Raw genomic sequence first — 24,192 nt, forward strand, 5'->3', positions numbered from 1 at the left:
TGGAAAGGTAAATAAATTATTTTTTAAAAAAATTAAATTAAATTAAATAAATAAAATAAAATTTATAAATTAAATAAATTAAATAAAAATAAAATTAAAAAGATTTTTTAAAAATTATATAATTGAAGTATGTCAAGGTGTACAAAATAGTATTTTGATTGGAAATTTTTATAGAAAATTTGTACTTTTAAAGATTAAATTAATATTACAAAATAATAATTTTACACTTAATTTATATTAAATTTTTAATCAAATGCTACTCTTGTGGGTATGAATTTTCAACTAAAGGTAACTATTGATCTTTTTTTTTCAAAAACAAATTAACCAATTATTTTTATCCAATTAACAAATTAATTAATTAATTAATTAATATATTAGAAAAATTCAGATTTCTAACTAAAAATTCAGATTTCTAAGTAAAAAAAATTTTTAGGTTCACAAGTAAAAATTTCAAGATTTCTGACTAAATTTTCAGATTTACAATTGAAAAATTAGGTTCACAATTGAAAATTCTGATTTCTAATTGAAATATCAAATTTAAGAGTAAAAAATTACATTTCTAACTGGAATTTATGATTTCTGAGTAAAAATTCTGATTTTCAATTGAAACTTCTGATTTTCAACTAAAGCTTCCGATTTCCAATTGAAATATCAAATTTATGAATAAAAAGTTCTATAGAATAATTTAAGGATTTAATTTATATAAAGATTTGGTTTAAAAGGTTTGAGAATTCAGATTATCTAATGAGAATGGGAAGCGTTGAAAATTGACTATCCTCAGTAGATCATTAGAGAATTAAGTCTACTCAGTACATTATTAGAGAATTAAGTATTCTTAGTAGATCATTACAGAATTAAGTCTGCTTGGTATATTATTAGAGATTTGACTATGCTTCATATATTACTGGATATTTGAGTATCTTTGGTAGATCATTTGAGTTTTGAGTATGCTTGGTAGATCATTGGAGATTCGTGTTGGTGGGAAATATCGTTTAGGTCGTAAGATAGGAAGTGGTTCATTTGGTGATATATTTATCGGAACACATATAACGACAGGTGAAGATGTAGCGATAAAATTGGAATCACATCGTTCACGTCATCCACAATTATTATATGAGTCGAAATTATATAAATTATTGGCAGGAGGTGTAGGAATACCAAATATACATTGGTATGGTATAGAAGGAGAATATAATATATTAATAATGGACCTATTGGGTCCATCATTAGAAGATTTGTTTACAATATGTAACCGTAAATTGAGTTTAAAAACGGTATTAATGTTAGCTGATCAAATGTTGAATCGGATAGAATATTGTCATTCAAAGAACTTTATACATCGTGACATAAAGCCGGACAATTTCTTAATTGGCCGTGGTAAGAAAATGTCAATAGTATATATAATTGATTTTGGATTAGCAAAGAAATATCGTGACTCTAAGACAGCACAGCATATATGTTACCGTGAGGGTAAAAATCTTACAGGAACAGCACGTTATGCTAGTATTAATACACATTTGGGTATAGAACAGAGTCGTAGAGATGATATGGAAGCGCTAGGTTATGTATTATTATACTTTATGCGTGGTAGTTTACCTTGGCAAGGGTTAAAAGCTACTAGTAAAAAGGATAAATATGACAAAATCAGCGAGAAAAAAATCGCAATTCCAGTCGACTTGTTATGTAAACAATTACCATTTGAATTTGTTACTTTTATTAATTATGCTCGATCATTAAGATTTGAAGATCGACCTGATTATTCCTATCTCAGACGTATTCTTAAAGATTTATTCTTTCGACAAGGTTATCAATATGATTTTATTTTCGATTGGACCTTTCTACATACTGCACAACTCATGCATACCATGATGACTGAAGATATGGACCGATTTGAACGAATCACCAAAGAACGAGAACATGAAGATACTAATCCCAGACTCGTTTTAAAAAATAAACAATAATATTCTTAATAATATATATTAAGTATTTGGTAGTAGGTACTAGTAAGAGTATTAAGGGTATTTAGGGGTTATTTAGGGGTTAATTAGGTAATAAGGGTTATTTAGGAGTATTAGGGGTACTAAGGCTATATTAGGGTATTTAAGTATTTAAATAGTAGTATCAGTAGTATACAGTAGTACAGTTTATATGTATAAATTAAAGGGTTTTAAGTATACTAGGGTAGTTAGGGGACATAGGGTATAGTATGGTATTAGGAGTATTAATTACTCTAGTTATCCTTATATATACAATATTAAGAATATTTTAACTATATTAAGATTATTAAGTTGTATATTAAGTGTATATTAAGTATTTAGATATATAGTAGTATACCTGTAGTGATATACACTAGTGTATATACATACAAGTATATTAGGTATAATATATTAGATAGTGTATACTGGGTATAGTATATTAAGAGTATTAGAATTATGTGGTTTAGTGTATACTCGTAAATTCAGGTTTTAAGTATTAATTATTTACTTAACTATACAGTAATTAGTTATTAGATATATAACTATACTCTAGTTATTAGAAGTAGTTAAGGGGTAAATAAGAGTAGTTAAGGAGTTAAGGGTATTTAAGTGTACTATCCATATTAACTACTCTAATTACTTATTTAACAGTATAAATAGTATAAATACTAGTCTACTGTAATTAACTACTCTAGTTACAGTAGTTACTATAAATATTAAGAGACTTAAGACAAAACCATTAGATATATCTCTAATAAATAATATACAAATGAATATATAAAATTTAATATATTATTATTATTTTATTTTATTTTGTCTGAATAATTTTCTTTGTTGATTTCTTTTTTGTTTTAAAGAGAATTTGAATAAATATCTTTCATCATGTAATCTATACATTGTATGACTTCTAGAGAATAATTGTAATTGTTCTGGTAATGGTTCCAAATGATATAATTCATTAGCTTCTTTTTTAGCTTGTTCTGGTAATTCTAATTTCCCTAATCTCCAATTTATTGAAATACTTTCATCCAATTTCTTACTCAATATTATTTCAATACTCTTTAATATTCTCTTTAATCTCTCTTCAGAACATAATAATAATGTTACTTTACCATCTAATAATTATTATCTACTAATATACAGTAAATAACTACTGGGAAAGGGAGCTAAATATACAGTAAATAACTACTGGGAAAGGGAGCTAAATATACAGTAAATAACTACTGGGAAAGGGAGCTAACTATACACTAAATAGACCCTGGGAAAGGGAGATAACTATGGGTACAGAGTGTACTACTGGAAAGGGAGCTAAATAACTCTGTTACGGTGCTTGGTCAAGCAGTACCGTAAATACTATAACTAACTAAAAAACTAAAGGAGAACTAAGGGGTATAACTATCTAAAGGAAGCCCCTTCGGGGCTACATAACTAAGTACAATAAATGACTAAGGACCCCTTTAGGGTATTATTGGTGGACCTCACACCGTAACGGGGATACCTATAATTTTAAATAAACAATTAATTGGATATTGATTAAAAAAATTATCCCATGAACCAAATATATTAAAAATAGATGATCCAGCTTTAATAAATTTATTTGTATAAAAACATTTTTCAAATATTCCATTATCAAAATTTACATTAACATTTCCATTAATGATTCCATTAGAAATACCATTTTTAAAATTTCCCTTACCAATGATTCCATTAGAATTTACACCTCCAAAATTACCATTTTTAAAATTACCATCTCTATAGTCTTGATTTTGAAAGATTCCATTATCAATTCCATTATTAAAAATATTATAATATATTTGTTGTATAATTAATAAAATTTGTTTATTAAAATGTAATTGTTTAAAATAATAATTAATATCATTATGTGTATTATAATATAAATGTTGAATAGAAATGATTTTATTATGAAGTGTGAATGGTAAGATTAAATTTGTTTTCGAAGCTTCTAATGATGATTTTTTAGTTCTAAATGATACATATCCAATACCATTACATTGATATGGATCAAGTTCATGTGTTAAACAACGTACAAATGTAACTATACCAAATTTAGAAAAATATCTTCTTAATCTTTCTTGTATATATTCTGGTGTATAACCCATTGGTATATTATTTAATTCTATAGTATTTCTTCCATAAATTGTTATAACATCTAATCTACAATAATATAATTAAATTGTATTTATTTACCTATTATATGGTTTATTATACATCCAATTTATTAAATTTCCTTTTATATTATAAATTAATGGATTATGTAATATTGATGAATTTATTTTATATAATCTTTTATAATAATTCATCTTAACATATATATATTATTAATTAAATTAGATTGTGTGACCACATAATTAAATACCATACAATTATACATTCCAATGACACATTAATTAATTTAATGAATAAATTAATATATTTAATTAATTTAAAAAGAATTTTATAATGATTTAGGATATGTTCCTATATATGCAGAAATATGTTGTATTGTTCTACCAATTTGTTGTTGTTCTTTTATATGTGATAACCAACCTAATATATATATATTTATTTATATATTACCTGTTAATCTACACATTATTAATATACTCACATATTTTTCCATTTCTTCCGTTACGGTGTCAGTACCACGGCCAGTAATATCCTTAGTACCAGCCCCGAAAGGGGCTACCTTATCCCCGAAAGGGGTTCCCTTTCCTGGAGTACACTCTATAGCTGTAAAATTAGCTCCCTTTCCCATAGTACACTCCATGGCTGTAGAATTAGCTCCCTTTCCGGTAGTACACTCCATACCCATAGAATTAGCTCCCTTTCCAGGGGTACACTCCATAGCTGTAGAATTAGCTCCCTTTCCAGGAGTACACTCCATAGCTGTAAAATTAGCTCCCTTTCCCATGGTACACTCCATAGCTGTAAAATTAGCTCCCTTTCCGGTAGTTGTAAAAGTGTCATTAGCTCCATTTCCGGTAGTTGTAAAAGTGTCATTAGCTCCATTTCCCATAGTATCAAAAGTGTCATTAGCTCCCTTTCCAGTATGCTCCGTTACGGTGTTAGGACCTACTGTACTAGTATCAGTATCACTAGCTCCAGACTCCTCATTTATCCCTTCAGTACCTTTAAGTTCATCACCCATTCCCTTAATAGGCATTCCATTAGTATAAATATAATGTAATAGAATAAGAAAAAAAAGATCAAATTTGAAAAAAATTTTATTATCAAATAATTTTTCAATTTCAATTATTCTTTTAAATATTTCATTATATTCTTCATTTATTAATTTCTAAAACAATAATTTAATTAATTTTTAATTATATAATCAATTTTCTAATTTCTAATTTCTTAATTTCTAACTCCTAATTTCTATATAGTTAAGAATTACATGTAATAATAATGTTCTTGGATCTTGTTTATAATTAATTAAATGATTGAATGGATATAATAATATTTTATTTAATTTAAAATTTGATATAATGGAATGAATTTGTTCATTTGTTAATTTAATAAATGATTCAAATGATTTAATAATTGTATTAAAATGAACATGTGTATTTAATGCACATATTAATGCTGAATATATATTACCACCTTCTGATATACATATTCTACTACTATAACATGAATCTATACATTACTATTAATTATTGAACAATATATACTAATTATTCTAAAATTAACTAATAATAACTACAATTAACTAAATTGGCCAATTTTAGGAAAAAATAATTAAGAAAATAGGATTTTAAAAATAAAAGTCAAAAATTGATCGGGTTAGGAAAATAAAATTTTCCTCTCTCAATCAATTATTGCTGCACCTAAACTACCTAATCTACCTACTAACATACCTAATCACTTATAATTAACTATAGTAATTTATATAGTAATTTTTAATTATAGTAATTATAGTAATAATAACTAAAGTTAACTATAATTAAGTTAAATTAAGTAAAATAATTCCAAATTTACAAATCTAACTATATAAATATAATTTTTGAAAATTAATTAATTAATTAGCTATTTTAAAAATAAATGTCAAAAATTGATCGGGTTAGAGGAAATAAAATTTTCTTCTCTAGATCAATTATTGCTGCACCTAACCCCTTAACTACTCTACCTAATTATACCTAATCTACTCCTTAACTACTTATAATTATAACTATAGTTAGAGTAATAGAAACTTGTTAATCCATGATCCATATAAAGTATAAAAATAGAATTTAATAATTTTTCATATTTATCCAATTTCTAATCAATTATCAATTTTCTAATCACTAATTTAATTAATTTAATTTAATTAATTTCTAATTTCTAATTTCTAATTTCTAATTTCTAATTTTCTAATTTTCTAAATTACTTTGGATAACAAATGTTGTATAAAATTATATATTGTATTATTATTTAATTGATTAATTTGTATATTATTATAATAATTAATCATTGCTAAATATTGTCCAAAAATATATTCAAATTCTTTTATATCATTTTTTAATAATATAAAATTATAATTTATATAATCCTAAAAAATAATTTAAATTATCTTTTTTCATTAATTAAAGTAAAATTACTAATTACTAATTAATTTAATTAAATTGTATAGAGTTTACAATTAATGTTGTATTTGTTAATTTTATATAATTAGAATTAATAAATCCTTTATTAATATTATTAATAAATTGTAGAAATTGATTTGTTGTAGGAAATTGTGAATATAATAATAAATAAAAAACTTGTAAAAAATCTTTTTTTTTAATTAAATCTTCTAATAAATATCCTCTATAACTTATTTCTAAAATAATAAATTAATTTAAAAAAATTAATTAAATTTTAATTAATAAATTAATTTTAAAAAAAATTTTATCTCTAATTAAAATTAATTAAAATTAAGAAATTTAGTACTATTATTAATTGATGAGTATATTAAAGTTTCAACAGATAAAATTGGTTGATATTTATGTTTTCCAATTAATTTTTTATTTCTTAATATTTTACTTAAATTTATTAATTTATACATTTTTTAAAATATATTTATTTATTTAACACAATTTTATAGAATCTTACACAATCCACAGAATCTTACACAATATTATACAATCCACAGAATCTTACACAATATTATACAATCCACAGAATCTTACACAATCTTACACAATTTTACACAATTTTATAAAATTTTCTTTATTTGTCAATAATTATTATTAATATGATATTAATAATAATAATATTAATAATATTAAGAATATTTTCATATAAATTAAAATTTAATAATAATTTACCATTTGACAATAAATTTATAAAATTTGATAATAAATTACTATTTGATATAAAATTGTCTACAGATAAAGATATAAAATTGTCTAAGGATAATATTAAATTGTCTATAGAAAATAATATTAAAGAGGATAAAGATAAATTAATTAATTCTAATAAGAAAAAAAATATATTAAAAAATCTTGGAAAATCAAATATTAATTCTATATTATATAATATACAACAATATATTAATAATAAAATTTATTCCAATGATTCTATTACTAAATGTGTAAATGATAGTACTACCATGGGAAAGAGAGCAAATGACACTTTTAGTACTACCATGGGAAAGGGAGCTAATGACACTTTTAGTACTCCCGGAAAGGGAGCAAATGACACTTTTGATACTACAGGAAAGGGAGCAAATGACACTTTTAATGGTACGGGAAAGGGAGCTAATTTTACAGCCATGGAGTGTACTAAGGATATTAAGGATATTAAGGAATCCCCTTTCGGGGCTATTGGTATTGGTTGCCGTGACACAGACACCGTTACGGAGAAAAAAACAATATTATATAATAATTTAAAATTAATAAATAATAAAAATAATTTTAAATCTGAAAAAATTTTAAAAACTAATGATTTTATTGATGGTAACCCAAAAAAATTAAAAATTAACCAAAATTATCTAGAATTATCTAGAATTATCTAGAATTATCTAGAATTATCTAGAATTAACTAGAATTAAGATTAATTGTATGATTAGGAATGTTATATAGAAGATTAGGTGAAACGGATATGTTAATAAGTCAATTATGTATTGGTACATCAATGTATGATAATCCTGAACTTATTGATCCTGAACATTCTATTGATATTATGGAAACAGCATTTAAACGTTTTGGAATCAATTTTTATGTAAACAAAATTTTCTCTCTAATAATTAGTCTTAAGTAGTTAAATAGTCTTAAGTAGAGTAATTAGTAGTAGATGTAGTCTATAATTAGTTAAGTAGGTACCCTTAGGTAGTTAAGGGTTAGTAGGTATATAAGGGTATTTTAGGTACTTAAGGCTATTAAGGCCTATTAGGTACTTAAGGCTATTTAGGAGTAGTCTAAGTAGTCTAGAGTAGTTAAGAGGTATTAGAGTATAATATATTGTGAAAAATTGTATAGGATATATGTGAATATGATCCATATCCATATGAACCAAAAAGTTATAAATTACATCATAAAACAATAAAAGAATTTATTAAACGTGTTGGACATAATAATATTATCTTATCAGCACGTATTTCATCTAATAATTTAGGTTCCTTAATAATTTTAATTAATTAGAAAATTATTATTATTGAGGAAAAAATTTTCTTTATTGAGAAATTTATTTTTTATAGTGTAAATTATTTTTTTTAGGTAAATATAAATCTTCTGGACGTTATCTTTCATGGGTTCGTAATGATATACATGAACCACCAAACATGTAATAATATTACTTAATATATATTTATACCCTAAAGGAGTACTTAACCCCTAAGGGGTTCTCTTAGCTATATCCCCCTCCGGGGGTCCCCTTATACCCTTAACTATATACCTATAGTACTTAGTTATATACCTATAATACTAGTACACTCCATACCCGTAGTTAGCTCCCTTTCGGGAAGTACACTCTATAGCTGTAGAATTAGCTCCCTTTCCAGGGGGTACTTTAGTTACTCATTTATTTACTGGTAGTTACTTATGTTAGTAATTATACCCTTACTGGTAGTACCTTAGGGTGTTAGTTATATACCTCTAGGGACTAGTTATTTATACCTTTAGGTAGTTAGTTAGTTATATAGGACCCCCTTCGGGGGTACCGTTTGACCAAGCACCGTAACGTAGCACCGTAACGCTGTTATAGTAAAATAATTGAAAAAGTTGTTGATAATTTATTATTAAATTTAAATATTGATTATTTGGATATATTATCATTTGTATATCCATATCGTTATATACCATTATCACATTTGGGTGAAGATACTTATTGTTGGTCACATGAATTTACTCATACCAATACCAAATCTAGTTCTACAATATCATCTCCTCAATCCACTAATACTACTACTCAATCTACTCCTGGATCCACGGGATCCACAGAATCTACTCCTCAATCTACTCCGGGATCTACTGGAATACAACGGTATGATATGAATAATATACCGAATTGTAATGAATGTATTGTTGGATTGGATAATTTGGATGAGCAAATAGAAATATTGAATGAATTATATTTAAAGGGTAAAATAAAAAGTGTTGGACTTTCTAATGAAACTGTTTGGGGTATTTATCGTATGAAAACACATCCTAATCGTAAATTCAAATTATCTTGTATACAAACTTTATATAATCTTTTACATCGTAATGAACTTGAATCTAATGGTATAGTTTTCCCGTTACGGGGTCAGGTCCACGGCCACCCACCAGCCCCAAAAGGGGTTCCTTACCCCCGAAGGGGCTTAGCTATATACCCCTCAAAGGGGTACTTTAGTTATACAGTTATATACTGTACTTAATTATATACCTTAGTTATACAGTTTTTTAGCTCCCTTTCCCGGAGTACACTCCATGGCTGTAAAATTAGCTCCCTTTCCTAGGGTTTAGTTAGTTACAGTAGTTAGTTAAAGTGTATATTTAGCTCCCTTTCCCATAGTCTAGTTAGTTACGGGGATTAGGTCCCCTTAGGGGAGTTATATAGAACCCCTTCCGGGGGATTAGTTAGTTATATCCTCTTACGGGGTACCGTTTGACCAAGCACCGTAACGTAGCACCGTAACGGATTTATAGGAATAGTAGAAGCAAGTTTAAAAGAAAATTTTAATTGTCCTATAATAGCATATGGTACATTAGCTGGTGGTATATTAACTGGTAAATATCTCGATCCAGAACGGTATCCAACATATACATAACACTATTTAAACAGTATTTAACCACTATTTAAGAGTAGTTAAGGAGTTACCTAGGTATATAAGAGGTATCTTAGGGTACTCCTACTACTAGTTACCTATCTTAGAGTACTCCTACTACTAGTTACCTATCTTAGAGTACTCCTACTACTAGTTACCTACCTATGTAAGAGGTATCTTAGAGTACTCCTACTACTAGTTACTGTAGGTACTTTAGAGTACTCCTACTAGTTATATTATTTTGATAATTGTATAGTATAAATCCACTTGGTGCGGATAAAATAAGTGAAGTAACGAATTTTTATGAATATGTATTACCAGAAAATTGTATTTTTTAAAGTAATTTGTATTGTTTAGATGAGTTTCCTGAAGATTATGGACACTTAAGTTATGGTCCATCCAATTCAAGATGTAATTTATTTCCACAAACTTATCATACACATCGGTACAAACACACATATTTACACATTTTACACACACTAATTATACTTACACATATTTACACACACTAATTATACTTACACATTTTACACACACTATTTACACACACATCTACACACCGTTACGCACTAAAATGGTATATAGAACAGTTTGGTGTCAACATGTAACAGGAGAATATATGAAATTAGCAAGAACATATGGATTAACATTATCACAATTAGCACATTCATATACTTTCTCAAGACCATTTGTATCTACTAATACCATAAGATACCCTAGATAGCCTTAGATACCTCTAATAAGCCTTAAATTAGCCTTAAGTAGCCTTAGATAGTATAAAATAGGCCTTAATTAGTTAATAGCCTTAATAGCCTTAGATAGGCTAATTACCCCTAAATAGCCTTAGATTCCTTGATAGCCCTTATATACTATAAATAGCCTTAAATACCTCATAAGCCTTATATAGCCTTAAAATAGCCTAAATACTCCAAATAGCCTTAAAAGGCCTTAAATTAGCCTTAACTACTTAGATACCCTTAATTACCTAGTACCCCTTATATACCCTTAAAATACCCTTAGATGCCCCTTAATATCCCTAGATACCCCTCAACTACCTTAGACTACTGTTAATTACTCTTAACTACTTATAACTACTCCTAATACCCTTAACTACCTACTACTGTGTGACCAATCACCTTAACAGAAATTAATGTAAATTATAGATATGTAGTAGTATAATTGGACCACGTAGTATTGGTCAATTATATGAAACAATATCATCATTGAATTATCCCGTGACTAAAGAACTTGAAGATGATATTCATGAGATATTTTTACGATATCGTGCTGTGACAATGGGCGGACCACAATTTTTAACAAAAATTGATGAGTTTGAAGTTCCAGTTTCACAAAATGATATTATGAAAAATGGTTTATTACCAATTTGGAGTGGTGGTTCACATTGGTCAATGGATCACATACCTTCCTTTGACAAATTATTCTATCTTCATAATAAAAAAGATGAATTAATACATATTAAACGGATTTTTGGTCTTTTAGATAAACCAAATGATTCTAATTGGGCTAATTATCGTTGTTGGATTGAACGTACTAATGAACATTTACCAGGTATCCCGTTACGGTGCTTGCTCCAGCAGCTCCGATATCACTACTTATTTAGCCCCAAAGGGGCTTCTTAACCCCTGAAAGGGGCTCCCTTAGCTATACAGTTATATACCCTTAGTACCTAGTTATACAGTTATTTAGCTCTCTTTCCCTATTACACTTCATACCCATAGAATTAGCTCCCTTTCCCGGAGTACACTCTATGGCTGTAAAATTAGCTCTCTTTCCAAGAGTAGTAAAAGTGTATATTTAGCTCCCTTTCAAGGAGTACTTTAGTTAGTTAGTTATTAGGGTAGTTAGTTAGGTACCTCTAAGAGAGTTAGCTCTACAGTAGTTATATACTTAAGGGGAGTACTTAGGGAGTTAGTTATATAGTTAAGAGAGTCTTTTAGTTATTTAGCCCCTCCGGGGCCTAGTCAGTAGTTAGTTATATAGACCCCCTACGGGGGTACTGCTTGACCAAGCACCGTAACGTAACACCGTAACGTGGTTTAGGAGAATATTTTGCATTAAAAGAAAGTAAATTATTTTGTTGGGATACAATGAAAATAGAAAATATAACATTAATAAATAAGACAGAAGAAGAAATTAAATCTGATGATACATCAGATTTTCATTTCTATTGGAAATCAGGAAAAGTTACATCAAAAATTTATTAATTAATTTTTAGATATATGTTGGACCAACAACTGAAGCTATTTATAATTTTTATAATGATAAAGAAGCACAATATAATATTATTAAACAGTAAAATTTAAACTCCTAATTAGTCTAATTACCCTTATTTAGCTCTAAATTAGCCTTTAATTCAGTTATTTTGCTCCTTAACTAGTGTAATTAGTGGCTTATTTACCTCTAAATTAGTCTAACTAATGGCCTCAATTAGCTCTTCAATTAGTCTAAACGGGCCCTTATTTAGCCCTTAATTAGCTCCTTATCTAGTGTAATTAGTATCTAGTGTAATTAGTGCCTTTAATTTAGTTAAATTACTCCTTAACTAGCATTACTAGACTCTTATTTTACCCTTATTTTACCTTTACTAGACTTATTTTACCTATATTTAGCTCTAAATTAGACTTTAATTCGTCATACTAGTCCCTTATTTAGCCTCTAATTTATCCCTTATTTAGCCTCTTAATTAGTCTTACTAGGCCCTTACTTGCCTTTATTTTACCCTTACTTTAGTAGTTAATTACCCTTATTTATTCCTTAACTAGCCTTCACAGGCTCTTAATTTTCTGTTATTTAAAGGCTTAATTAGCTCTAAATTACCCCTAACTAGGCTTATTTTACTCTTTTTTACCCCTTACTAGACTCTTATTTATTCCTTAATTATCTCCTATTTTACCCCTTATCTAGCCTTAGTTACCTCTAATATGCCTTTAATTTACCTTTAATTTTTCCTTATTAGATACCTCTTAATTACCTCTTAACTAGGCTTATTTTACCCCTTAATTACCCTTATTTACCCCTTAATTACTTTATATATGTTTTTAAAAAAATTTCTAGACGTGAAGAAAGTATTAAAAAAGCAATGAATATTAAACAATTCGTAATCAAACTAAACTAAATTAATTAATTAAATTAAATTATTTAAATTAAAATTAAATTTTATTTTATTTAATTTTGTTAGGATGAAGATATGAAGATATGGTCACCAATAGATGTAGATTTGGTATATAAAAGATTAATGGAACGACATTTAATAAATCCATTAAATGTTTATGAATTAGAAGAATTATTATATGATTTTATGATTCAAGGTAAAGAATTAACAAATGAAGAAAAAAATTGTGAAAAATTTGCTTATTTCAATAAACAAATTAATTATCTCAATACATCAAATCAATTACATTCATTAGATTAAATAAATAATAATTTTTTTAAAATTTTTTTAAATAAATAATAATTTTTTTTAATTTTTTTTTAATTTTAAATAATTTTTCTATAAATTTAATAATTTTTTCTATTTTAATTAATTTTTAAAAATAATTTTAATATATAAATTAATTAAAAAAAATTAATCATTAATTCCATGATTTATAATATTAATTTCATCATCTTTTATATTTCTATACCATAATTTATATGGTGATTTATAATAATCATCTAATATAACTATATCCTTTGATCTCTTTCCCTCAGTAACGGTGCTTGCTCCAACAGTACCAGTATCCTTAGTACCTGTAATACTATTACTACTAACCTCAGGTCCAGTTCCCTCAGTACCTGTACCCGTGGGAGCAAGCACCGTAACGGATGTATTATTAAAAGAAATCATTGGAATATATTTAAAAGTGGAATAAAAATATTTTCCAATAAATATTCTTAAACATTTATTCATCTAAACATAATTATTCAAAATTATCTTTAACTACTTCTAAGACTACTTAAGAACTACTGTACTAGACTACCTAATAACCTAAAATAGCCTTAAATATATAATATGCCTAAAATAGCCCATAATAGCCTATAACTATACTTAACTACTCTAAGAAGCCTATAACTATACTTAAATACCTAAGTAACCTATAATAGCCTATAATTATACTTAACTACCTAATAACCTAAAATAGCCTATAATAACCTAAAATAGCCTATAATTATACTTAACTACCTAATAAACCTAAAATAGCCTATAACTATACTTAAATACCTAATAAACCTAAAATACCTAAGTAGCCTATAATTAACTGGAATTAAGTATATATATATTTTTTTTTACCTTTTTTTTAATATTTTCAATTATTATATCAATTTTACAATATTTTATCAAATAAAAAAAATTATTTTAAAAAATTAAATTATAATAATTTGTAAAAAAATTTTGTAAGATCAATTATACAAAATTCATTAAATATAATTTTTTAAAAAACAAATTTATATATTACATTTAAATAATTTATAAATTAAATATTAATTTGCACAATAATACAAATTTTATTATTAAATTAATTTTTTTTAAATTAAATTAAATTAAAATTAAATTATTTTTTTTATTTGATTAAATTAATTTATCATAAATTGATTTATAAAATGATAATGTAATATAATTTTTTATTATCGAATTTGGATCCTAAATAATAAATCAAATTAATCTAAATTAAATCAAATCCAATTAAATAATTAATCTAAAATTAATCTAAATTAATCTAAAATTATATTTTATTAACATTAATTTGAAATGATTTATTAATTAATTCTATTGATTGATTTATTTTATTTATTATTTCTTCTTTTGTTTCTTTTTTTTCTATATTTTCATATAACTAAAAATTAATTTATTATTATTTATTATTACTTCCATTATAGTTTCTAATTCATTATTTTTTATTTTTTCTATTTCTTCATCAAAATTCTAAAAAAAACAAATTAATTAATTAAAATTAAAAATTAAAATTAAATTTCTAATTAAATTAAAATTAATTAATTCTAAAAATTTAGTTTAGGAGAAAAAAAAATTTACATGATTGGTATATTTAATTTTAAAAAGATATTCAGTTCTTTTTTTATCATCAATTAAGATATTATAATATTTATTTATTAAACTTGAATTTATTGTTATTATATTTAATTCTTCTTTACTTTTTCCATAATTATGATCTGGATGTAATATATTTTGATAATTCAAATATATATTTTTCAAATTTTCTTTATCAATATTATATTCTTCTTTACTAAAAAAAAATAATTAATTTACTAAAATAAAATTTAATTATAAAAAAATAATTAAAATTAATTATAAAAAAATTTAATTTAATTTAAATTTAAAATTTTATTTTTTAAAAATTTTACATTTGAAATATTTTATATAAATTTATATTATTTAATATTTTATTATCCAATGGCCAATTACATTTCTAAAAAAAATAATTAAAATTAAATTAAATTAAAATTAATTAATTAATAAAATTATTTAAAATTATTTATTTAATTAATTTTATTTAAAAATTACATTACAAAAAAATTTATTTATATTAATTATATTATTACATTTAATACAATTTATAGAATAATATCTTAAATTTAACATCAAAAAAAAAATATTATTTAATAAAAAAATTATTTTAAAAAATATTATTTAAATTTGTTTAATAAATTTTAATAAAATTATTTTTTTCCAATAAATTATCTTCCAATTTTTCTTCTCCCAATTTTTCTTCCAAATTTTCTTCCAAATTTTCTTCCAAATTTTCTTCCAGTTGATTATTTAATTGATTATTTAATTGATTATTTAATTGATTAATATTTTCAAGTTGTAATTTAAAAATTGGTGATCTTAAATTCTAAAACAAAAAATTAATCAAATAATAATTAAATTCTAAAAAAATTAAAATTATCTAAATTAATTAATTAATTAATTTTTTTTTAATTTTATTTATTTTTTATTACATTATTATATTCCATTAATAATTTATCATTATCTGATAATAATTCATTAATTATCCAATCTGGTATCATATTTTCTATATCATTTTTTAATTGATAACATGCTTCTGTTATCCATTCCGGTAATCCTTTCATCTCATCACTACTAAATTATCACACCAATCTACCAACTAATCTACTAAATTTAACTACCTAAGACCCCTTAACTACCTAAAATAGCCCTAACTACCTAAAATAGTACTTAAATAAGTAAAATAGTACTTAAGTAGTTAATAGGCTTAAAATAGGCTAAGGCTACCTAATAAGGCTTAATAGCCCTTAAATAGCCTTAGATTACTGTTAACTACTTAATAGCCCTTAACTACTTAATAGTACTTAAATAGTTAAAATAGTACTTAACTAGTTAAAATAGTACTTAACTAGTTAAAATAGGCTAAGAGTACCTAATAAGGCTTAAAAGGCCTTAACTGCCTTAAATACATAAATAACTACTTAACTACCTAATAGCCCTTAACTACCTACTAACCCCTTATATACCTAAATTAGCCTTAACTACCTAAAATACCCTTAAGTACCTACTTACCTACTCGTTAACTACTAAATTTAACTACCTAAGACTACTGTACTTAACTACTAATCTACTAACTAATCTACTAATTTAACCAACTAAATTCCATTAATTTATACTAAAATTGATTGATACCGTTCATGTAATGGTATATTATTTAATGATTGTGTTATGGATTGAATTAAATGTTTAAAGAATTTCCAATCAGATCTTGGGATAGTAGCCAAAATAAATTCTAACATATATTTTCTTACTTTTGGTATCTTTTGATATATTATATTCGTTATCAAATACATTTCCTATGAGTTAGTGAGTGGAGATTGAGTAAGTAAATGAGTGAGTGAGTAAAGATTGAGTGAGTTAGTGAGTAGAGATTAGCGGAGAAAATTCTAATTAACTGAGTAAGTGAGTGAGGAATTACATATTCAATTTCATTTTGTAATAATGATTTGATTGCTAATTCTATAATTGTTAATATAGATAACCAAGGATATTTTTCTGGTCTATTCATTTCTTCTTTACTAAAATACCATTAATATTAGAGTATTAGTATAGAGTATTAAGTAGTACTACAGTAGTACTAGTAGGTATTCTAGGTATATTAGGTATATTAGGTAATAGAGTATTAGCTATGACACTAGCTAGAGTATTAGTTAGTTAGAGTATTATGAGTATTAGCTAGAGTATTTGTCTAGAGTGTTAGTATAGGTTAGTATAGAGTAGTTAGTATAGAGTAGTATAGAGTATTGTGTGAGATTACTTGATATTTTTTAATTCTTTAGAAATTAATAATTTAATATATGTCATGAAATTTTCATCATATAAATGTTTATTCTTCATTATCTAAAGTTTCATTACGGTGCTACGTTACGGTGCTTGGTCAAGCGGTAACTATCTACACCCTGTAAGGGGTATATAACTAACTAAGGACCCCGGGAAAGGGAGCTAACTAACTAAGGTAACCCTTAAGAGGCTAACGACTCTTGAGATTATATAACTAAAGAATCCTTAAGGGTATAAAATACTCCTAAGGAATAAGGAACCACAAAGGGGTCTAACTATAGTATATAACTAGGATAACTAAGTACCCCCGTAGGGGATAATTAGAAGCCCCTTCGGGGCTATTGGTATTTGTATCTGTGGACCAGAACACCGTAACGGACTAATTATCCCTCAGGCTAAAACTAACTATAGACTACTACAGTAGTCCCTAAGGAACTAAGGAGTCCAATAGAGGCTATATAATTAACTATAGACTTCCTAAGGTACTACTCTTAAGGGTATAACTCCGTTACGGTGCTTGGTCAAGCAGAATAAATAGCTAAGGAACTAACTAACCCAGTAAGGGTCTAACTAAAGGTACTACCCTTAAGGGTATAACTACTGTAGAGCTAACTAATCCCCCTGAGGGACCAAGAAGCCCACAAGACTAAGGAACCCATAGTACAAAGTACCCCTTAAGACTATATAACTAACCATAAGCCCCTTTCGGGGCTATAATTAACTCCCTCTAAGGCTATATAAATACCCTTTAAAGGCTATATCTAAGGAACTAATTACTCCAGTAGACTATATAAGAACCCTTGTTAGGGATTAAGAAACCCCTTCAGAACTACCCTTAAGTATATAACTAACTCCCTTAAGGGCTATATAACTAAATAGAAGTCCCCTTCAGCGTTTATATAACTAAGTAACCCCCAGACTAAGTAACCCCCTTAGGGGATTAAGTAACCCTAAGACTAAGTAACCCCTTTAAGTACATAACTAAGGAACCCCTTTCGGGATTTAGTATATAAGAAACTTACAAGTTCATTGAGTTGATTGAAATTATTAATGGACCATTGTATAATTTGATTGATTTTGGCAAGTTGATATTGTTCATCTTGAATCGTACGTTTCTCAATTTCTTTATATAATTCCAATACAAATTCATTTAAATAATTTAATCTTTCTCTTTCCAATTCATTTCTTATACCATTTAACATCAAATAACTCTTCATTATTGTTATATAATCTTCACTAATTAATAATTCTCTACACCCATCACCATTATTACTATATAGATAACTACTGTATTAGACTATTGTTAACTCGTAACTATTAAATTTGTTAACTCGTAACTATTAGATTTGTTAACTCGTAACTATTAAATTTGTTAACTCGTAACTATTAAATTTGTTAACTCGTAACTATTAAATTTGTTAACTCGTAACTACTAATTATTATATACTACTATATACTATTATATACTGTTAGTATACTTATAATTATTGAATATAGTTGTTAATAAATCAATATTGGAATTAAATAATTCATCAAGTAGAAAAAGGAATTTTCTTCTCTAAAAATAATTTTCTCAATTTAATTAAAAAATAATTAAAAAATAATTAAAAAGTAATTTTAAAGTAATTTTTAAGAGTTAATTTAATTTAATTAATTATTTTTTTGGGGGACAAACATTTTTATACCAACGATTTTTTAATTTTAATTGTTGTGATTTAGTTATAGAATAATATTTCTTAACTAATAATGAATTTTCCATATTTTCTGGTTTCATTATTATATCAAATGGATCTTCAACATCTAAACACAGAATTATAAGTAATTAGTCTATGAGATTTACCAATTGGTTCAACTTTAATTGGATCAATTTTAATCATATCTTGTTCTATTTGATTATTTAATTGATTATCCATTTGATAATTTAATTGTTCAATTTCTTTATTTACTCTTTTTTCACATTGACTATATAATTCTGTTACGGTGCTTGGTCAAGCAGTACCGTAAATACTATAGCTAAGTACTGACTAATCCCCGTAAGGGGTATAACTAACTACAGTAAATACTATAACTAAGTATAACTAACTACATAAAAATATATTTAACTACCTAAAGGTATATCTAACTACCCCTGTTAGGGGTTAGGGAACCCCTTTGGGGGCTAAATAACTCTATAAGAGTATAACTAAGGGTATTTAAGGGTTCCAGTAATATAACTAATACTCTTAAGCATATAACTAATTACTAGAGGTATATAATTAGAAGTCGCTTTTGGGATTAAGAAGCTCCGGAGGGGGTGTATAACTCCGTTACGGTGCTTGGTCAAGCAGTACCGTAAATACTATAACTAAGTAACTAACTACTGACTAATCCAAGTAAGGGTTATAACTATATAATTAGGACCCCTTTTGGGATTAAGAAGCCCCTTTTGGGGTTAAGAAGCCCCTTTTGGGGTTAGAGAACCCCTTTAAGGGATAACTAAGGGAGTACTGTCCGTTGGAGCAAGCACCGTAACGGGGTAACGTACTTGAAAAGTTCATTTAATTGATAATTAGTTAAATTAAGATTTTTTTTTAAATTATTAATAATATCTTTAATTTGTTCTTTTGGTTCTTTTTTATTTATTTTTTCTAATGAATTAAATATTTCAATTATTTTGTCTTCCGTTACGGTGTCAGTACCACGGCCAGCCCCTAAAGGATCTTCCTTAGTAGTAGTACTAGCCCCGAAAGGGGCTTCCTTATTATTATCCTCAGTATCCTTATTAGTACTCTTTCCCATAGTACACTTTATACCCATAGAATTAGCTCCCTTTCCGGAGGTACACTCCATAGCTGTAAAATTAGCTCCCTTTCCCATGGTACTAAAAGTGTCATTAGCTCCCTTTCCGGTAGTGGAAAAATTATTATGATTAATAATTTGTTCAATAGAATTATGATAATTAAGAAATTGTTTAATATCTTCCGATGATAAAATTGTATCAGATCCAGAACAATCAAATACTTTTCTATTCTTACTCCTACAATATTCTTAATCACAAATATTCATAACTGACTAAATAGACCTTAATTAGGGGTTAAATAGTCTTAATTAGACGTTAATTAGGGGTTAACTAGTCTTAATTAGACCTTAACTAGGGGTTAAATAGTCTTAATTACCTAATATACCTTAAATAGTCTTAAGTACCTAATATACCTTAAATAGTCTTAAGTACCTAATATACGTTAAATAGCCTTAAGTACCTAATATACCTTAAATAGTCTTAAGTACCTAATATACGTTAAATAGCCTTAAGTACCTAATATACGTTAAATAGCCTTAAGTACCTAAATAAGCCCTAATGTAGCTAAATAGGCTTAAAAGGCTCTAGTACTCCCAAATACCTTTAGATAGCCCTTAACTACCTAATAAGCCTTATATAGCTAAAAAGCTCTTAACTACCTAATAGCCCTTAAATATGCGTTAATAACCCTTAAAATACCTAATTAACCTCTAGAATACCTAATTAACCCTTAAAATACCTAATTAACCCTTAATTACTGTACTTAGACTACATTAGACTACTTAAGAATACTGTAACTAGAATAATTAGAGGTTTAGTAGTGGATTGGGAGCTGTGTGACCAAGCACCGTAACGTACATTAATAAAAAATTGTTAATATCATTTTGAAAAGAATTAATAAAAATATTTAATGAAGAAATTAATTTATTTTTAATTTCTTCACCATAAATTCCATTTAATATTTTTGTACTTGTACCATTCATAATTATTATTTCTGATCCCAATACATCCTCCAATATTTCTTGAGTAGGCTGAGTAGGTTGACTAGGTTGACTAGGTTGACTAGGTTGACTAGGTTGACTAGGTTGACTCAGATCACTCACATCAGTTACATCACTAGTTTCACTAGTATCCGTTGATTTTGGAATAAAAATAATATTGAAATAATATTTTAAATTAGAAATTGTATAGAATAATTTATTAGTATTAATTTCATATATAAATTCTATATCAGTTTTTGGTTTACCAAATGGTACTAATTCATCTGAATATTTATTAACCCATTCTTCAAACAATTCTTTTAATATTTCACTTTTTATTTTAAAATTTCTTCTATCAATTATATTTTCACTATAAATTAATCTAAATATATTTTTTTTTACCTTTTATATTCATTAATCAATTTGTTGTTCAGTATATTAAGTTCTGAATTTAGCTGTGTATTGAAGTGTTGTTGGTTCTGTGTATTGAACTGTTGATTGTCCAGTAGATTCTGTTGATTGTTCAGTGGATTGGATATATTGTATGAAAAATTATTATTTGGAAAATTATTATTAATAAATTTATAATTTGTATTAGAAAATTTTTTAATAAAAATTGAAAAACAAAAATTAATATATAAAAAATTTATAAAAAAATTATTAAATTTTATTATTAAAAAAAACATTTAAATATTAATATTTAAATATAACAATTTTTTAAAGTAAAGTAACATTTGAATAAAAATATTTAAAGATTCTAAATATATATTTATTTATCCCAAGTTATCACTATAATTTACACATTTAATAATTTTTCAATTATATTTACAATTTTTTAATTAATTAATTATTGTTTATTAATTAATAATTTAATAATGTTTAATAATTTAATTTTTAATATTATTTTTATATATTTTTTTAAATTTATAATTTCTGATGTTGATAAAATTCCTGAAGCACTAACACCTGAACAATTCAGTAATACTTAAATAGATAATAAGCCTAAAATAAGGCTTAAATAGTTAATAAGCATAAAATAGGCTGAAATAGCCTTAACTACCTAATAGGCCTAAATAAGCCTAAAATAAGCCTTAAATGGCTAATAAGGCTTTAATAGGCCTTAACTACTTCTAGATAGCTCTAATACCTTAATTACCCTTAACTACCCTTATATACCTAATCTAGCCTTAAATAGTCTAAATAGGCCTTAAGTAGTTAGTACGCTTAAATTAGGTATAATAGCCATAGAGTACCTAAAATGGCTCAAATTAGTCTAAATTAGGCTTAATAGCCTTAGATACTCTAAAATACCTAATACCCCTAAAATTAGACTTAACTACTTAATAAGCCTAAAATAAGCCTTAACTACTTAATAAGCCTAAAATAAGCCTTAACTACTTAATAAGCCTAAAATAAGCCTTAACTACTTAATAAGCCTAAAATAAGCCTCAATTACCTAAAATGGCTTAAATAGGCTTAGTAGCCTTAAAATTAGAGAATTAGCCTTAGATACTTAAAATACTCCTTATACCTCTAAAATAACCCTTTATTACCTAAATAACCCTTAACTACTTAATAGGCCTAAAATAACCCTTATATATCTAAATAGCCCATAATTACCCTTATTTATCCCTTAACTACCTCTTAACTACTCTAAATTACCCTTATTTTACCTTTATTTACCCCTTAACCCTTTAACTACCCCTTTACTAATTAATGTGTATAGAAAAAGTTGATATGATATTGAATAATCAAGATTATATAAATAATGAATTAAAAGATCAATTATACAAATTTGGTCAATTAAATAATTTATTCTCCAATCAAACTAATCATACAATCCTATACAACGGTATTTTTTCTCCCCCTCTAACCCTTCTCCTAACGTTCTCCTAATCCCATTCCCTAACTCTCCCTTAACTCCCTTCCCTTAACATCTTTACTATATTAATATTTAGAGAATACAATAAAGAATATGGAAGCACCTGTAATATATTTGGAACCACCACTAATATTACCAAAAGAACAAATTAAAGTAATTTAATTATTAAATAATAATTTTTTAGATTGATACTGAAGTAGAAAAATTCTTAAAAGATTCCGGCCTAGAAATTATTACTAAAGATATGTCAAATGATCCATTACACGTAAAATTCTCTAACACATTATACTATATATTAATATTACTTATATACTAATGAGTATACTAATTATTAAGAGTATACTAATGAGTTTATACTAATTATTAAGAGTATACTAATGAGTATACTAACTATTAAGAGTATACTAAATGAGTTTATACTTGTTATTACGAGTATACACTTGTTATTACGAGTATACACTTGTAATTAGTATATTAATTTTATAGATATTAAATATTGATGAAGTAAAAATATCAGAAAAAGTAATAAAATCAAAAATAAAAAAATTAGAAAATAAACGTAAAGAATTATTCGAAAAGTAAAAAAATAATTAAATTAATCAAATTAATCAAATAAATAAATAAATTAATTAAATAAATTAATATTTTTTAAATTAATTAAAAATTTAGGTTAAGGAAATTATCATTAGAATCTGAAAATATTACACAATTTAATCTAACAAATCAGAGTAACTAATTGTTTCAATAGAATCCTTTAGATATTAAACAAATTGATAAATTATTAAAGAATGAAATTGAAAAATTAACACAAATTGAATTAACAAAAAAAACATTAATTAATGTAATTTTTAATACAATTCAATTATTTTTAGAAAGGACCTGGAATTGATATGAAAAATAATGAAATTAATCTTGAAAATAAAGAATTAGAAATTGAACAACATGAGGATGGAGGAGATGAAGGAGAAAATGAGGAAGGAGAAGAAACTGAGGAAAATAACCAACAAGATGATTCTGATGATGATGTGGATTAATATTTATAGTGTGTGTCTTGTAATTTTATATA

The 24,192-nt window shown here is 25.6% G+C and overlaps 8 protein-coding genes across 8 annotated transcripts, besides 1 other annotated feature; 3 read left to right on the forward strand and 5 right to left on the reverse strand.

Moving 5' to 3' along the window:
• Positions 1-947: 947 nt before the first annotated feature.
• On the forward strand, positions 948-1,961 carry TA03895 (casein kinase, putative; the record flags this gene model as incomplete). The annotated part of the gene is made up of 1 exon (XM_949909.1): positions 948-1,961. The coding sequence occupies one exon, from the start codon at positions 948-950 to the stop codon at positions 1,959-1,961; it is 1,014 nt and encodes a 337-aa protein (XP_955002.1).
• An 813-nt stretch (positions 1,962-2,774) lies between these two features.
• On the reverse strand, positions 2,775-4,297 carry TA03900 (SfiI-subtelomeric fragment related protein family member, putative; the record flags this gene model as incomplete). Its single annotated transcript, XM_949910.1, has 3 exons — positions 2,775-3,091; positions 3,475-4,151; positions 4,185-4,297. The coding sequence occupies 3 exons, from the start codon at positions 4,295-4,297 to the stop codon at positions 2,775-2,777; spliced, it is 1,107 nt and encodes a 368-aa protein (XP_955003.1).
• A 245-nt stretch (positions 4,298-4,542) lies between these two features.
• On the reverse strand, positions 4,543-5,139 carry TA03905 (uncharacterized protein; the record flags this gene model as incomplete). Its single annotated transcript, XM_949911.1, has 1 exon — positions 4,543-5,139. The coding sequence occupies one exon, from the start codon at positions 5,137-5,139 to the stop codon at positions 4,543-4,545; it is 597 nt and encodes a 198-aa protein (XP_955004.1).
• Positions 5,140-7,188: 2,049 nt separating this feature from the next.
• Positions 7,189-7,233: a sequence feature (Signal peptide predicted for TA03910 by SignalP 2.0 HMM (Signal peptide probability 0.726, signal anchor probability 0.000) with cleavage site probability 0.649 between residues 15 and 16).
• Positions 7,189-13,612, forward strand: TA03910 (uncharacterized protein; the record flags this gene model as incomplete). The annotated part of the gene is made up of 14 exons (XM_949912.1): positions 7,189-7,891; positions 8,005-8,156; positions 8,414-8,549; positions 8,651-8,717; positions 9,138-9,655; positions 10,061-10,163; positions 10,436-10,449; positions 10,537-10,624; positions 10,765-10,870; positions 11,343-11,748; positions 12,241-12,383; positions 12,416-12,492; positions 13,255-13,297; positions 13,379-13,612. 14 exons carry the CDS (start codon positions 7,189-7,191, stop codon positions 13,610-13,612), a joined length of 2,790 nt encoding a protein of 929 aa, XP_955005.1.
• Positions 13,613-13,765: 153 nt separating this feature from the next.
• On the reverse strand, positions 13,766-14,089 carry TA03915 (uncharacterized protein; the record flags this gene model as incomplete). The annotated part of the gene is made up of 1 exon (XM_949913.1): positions 13,766-14,089. The coding sequence occupies one exon, from the start codon at positions 14,087-14,089 to the stop codon at positions 13,766-13,768; it is 324 nt and encodes a 107-aa protein (XP_955006.1).
• Positions 14,090-14,903: 814 nt separating this feature from the next.
• On the reverse strand, positions 14,904-15,778 carry TA03920 (uncharacterized protein; the record flags this gene model as incomplete). Its single annotated transcript, XM_949914.1, has 5 exons — positions 14,904-15,014; positions 15,047-15,103; positions 15,212-15,422; positions 15,541-15,605; positions 15,701-15,778. 5 exons carry the CDS (start codon positions 15,776-15,778, stop codon positions 14,904-14,906), a joined length of 522 nt encoding a protein of 173 aa, XP_955007.1.
• A 58-nt stretch (positions 15,779-15,836) lies between these two features.
• On the reverse strand, positions 15,837-21,930 carry TA03925 (uncharacterized protein; the record flags this gene model as incomplete). The annotated part of the gene is made up of 11 exons (XM_949915.1): positions 15,837-16,031; positions 16,138-16,276; positions 16,838-17,001; positions 17,124-17,223; positions 17,463-17,545; positions 18,508-18,721; positions 19,171-19,285; positions 19,326-19,447; positions 20,010-20,501; positions 21,123-21,614; positions 21,647-21,930. 11 exons carry the CDS (start codon positions 21,928-21,930, stop codon positions 15,837-15,839), a joined length of 2,400 nt encoding a protein of 799 aa, XP_955008.1.
• Positions 21,931-22,960: 1,030 nt separating this feature from the next.
• Positions 22,961-24,160, forward strand: TA03935 (uncharacterized protein; the record flags this gene model as incomplete). The annotated part of the gene is made up of 7 exons (XM_949916.1): positions 22,961-23,096; positions 23,203-23,279; positions 23,311-23,391; positions 23,613-23,704; positions 23,796-23,854; positions 23,885-23,967; positions 23,999-24,160. The coding sequence occupies 7 exons, from the start codon at positions 22,961-22,963 to the stop codon at positions 24,158-24,160; spliced, it is 690 nt and encodes a 229-aa protein (XP_955009.1).
• Between the last annotated feature and the right edge of the window lie 32 nt (positions 24,161-24,192).

This window comes from Theileria annulata, chromosome 3, assembly GCF_000003225.4.
Source record: "Theileria annulata chromosome 3, complete sequence, *** SEQUENCING IN PROGRESS ***".
In the NCBI taxonomy this organism is placed as follows: Eukaryota; Apicomplexa; class Aconoidasida; order Piroplasmida; family Theileriidae; genus Theileria; species Theileria annulata.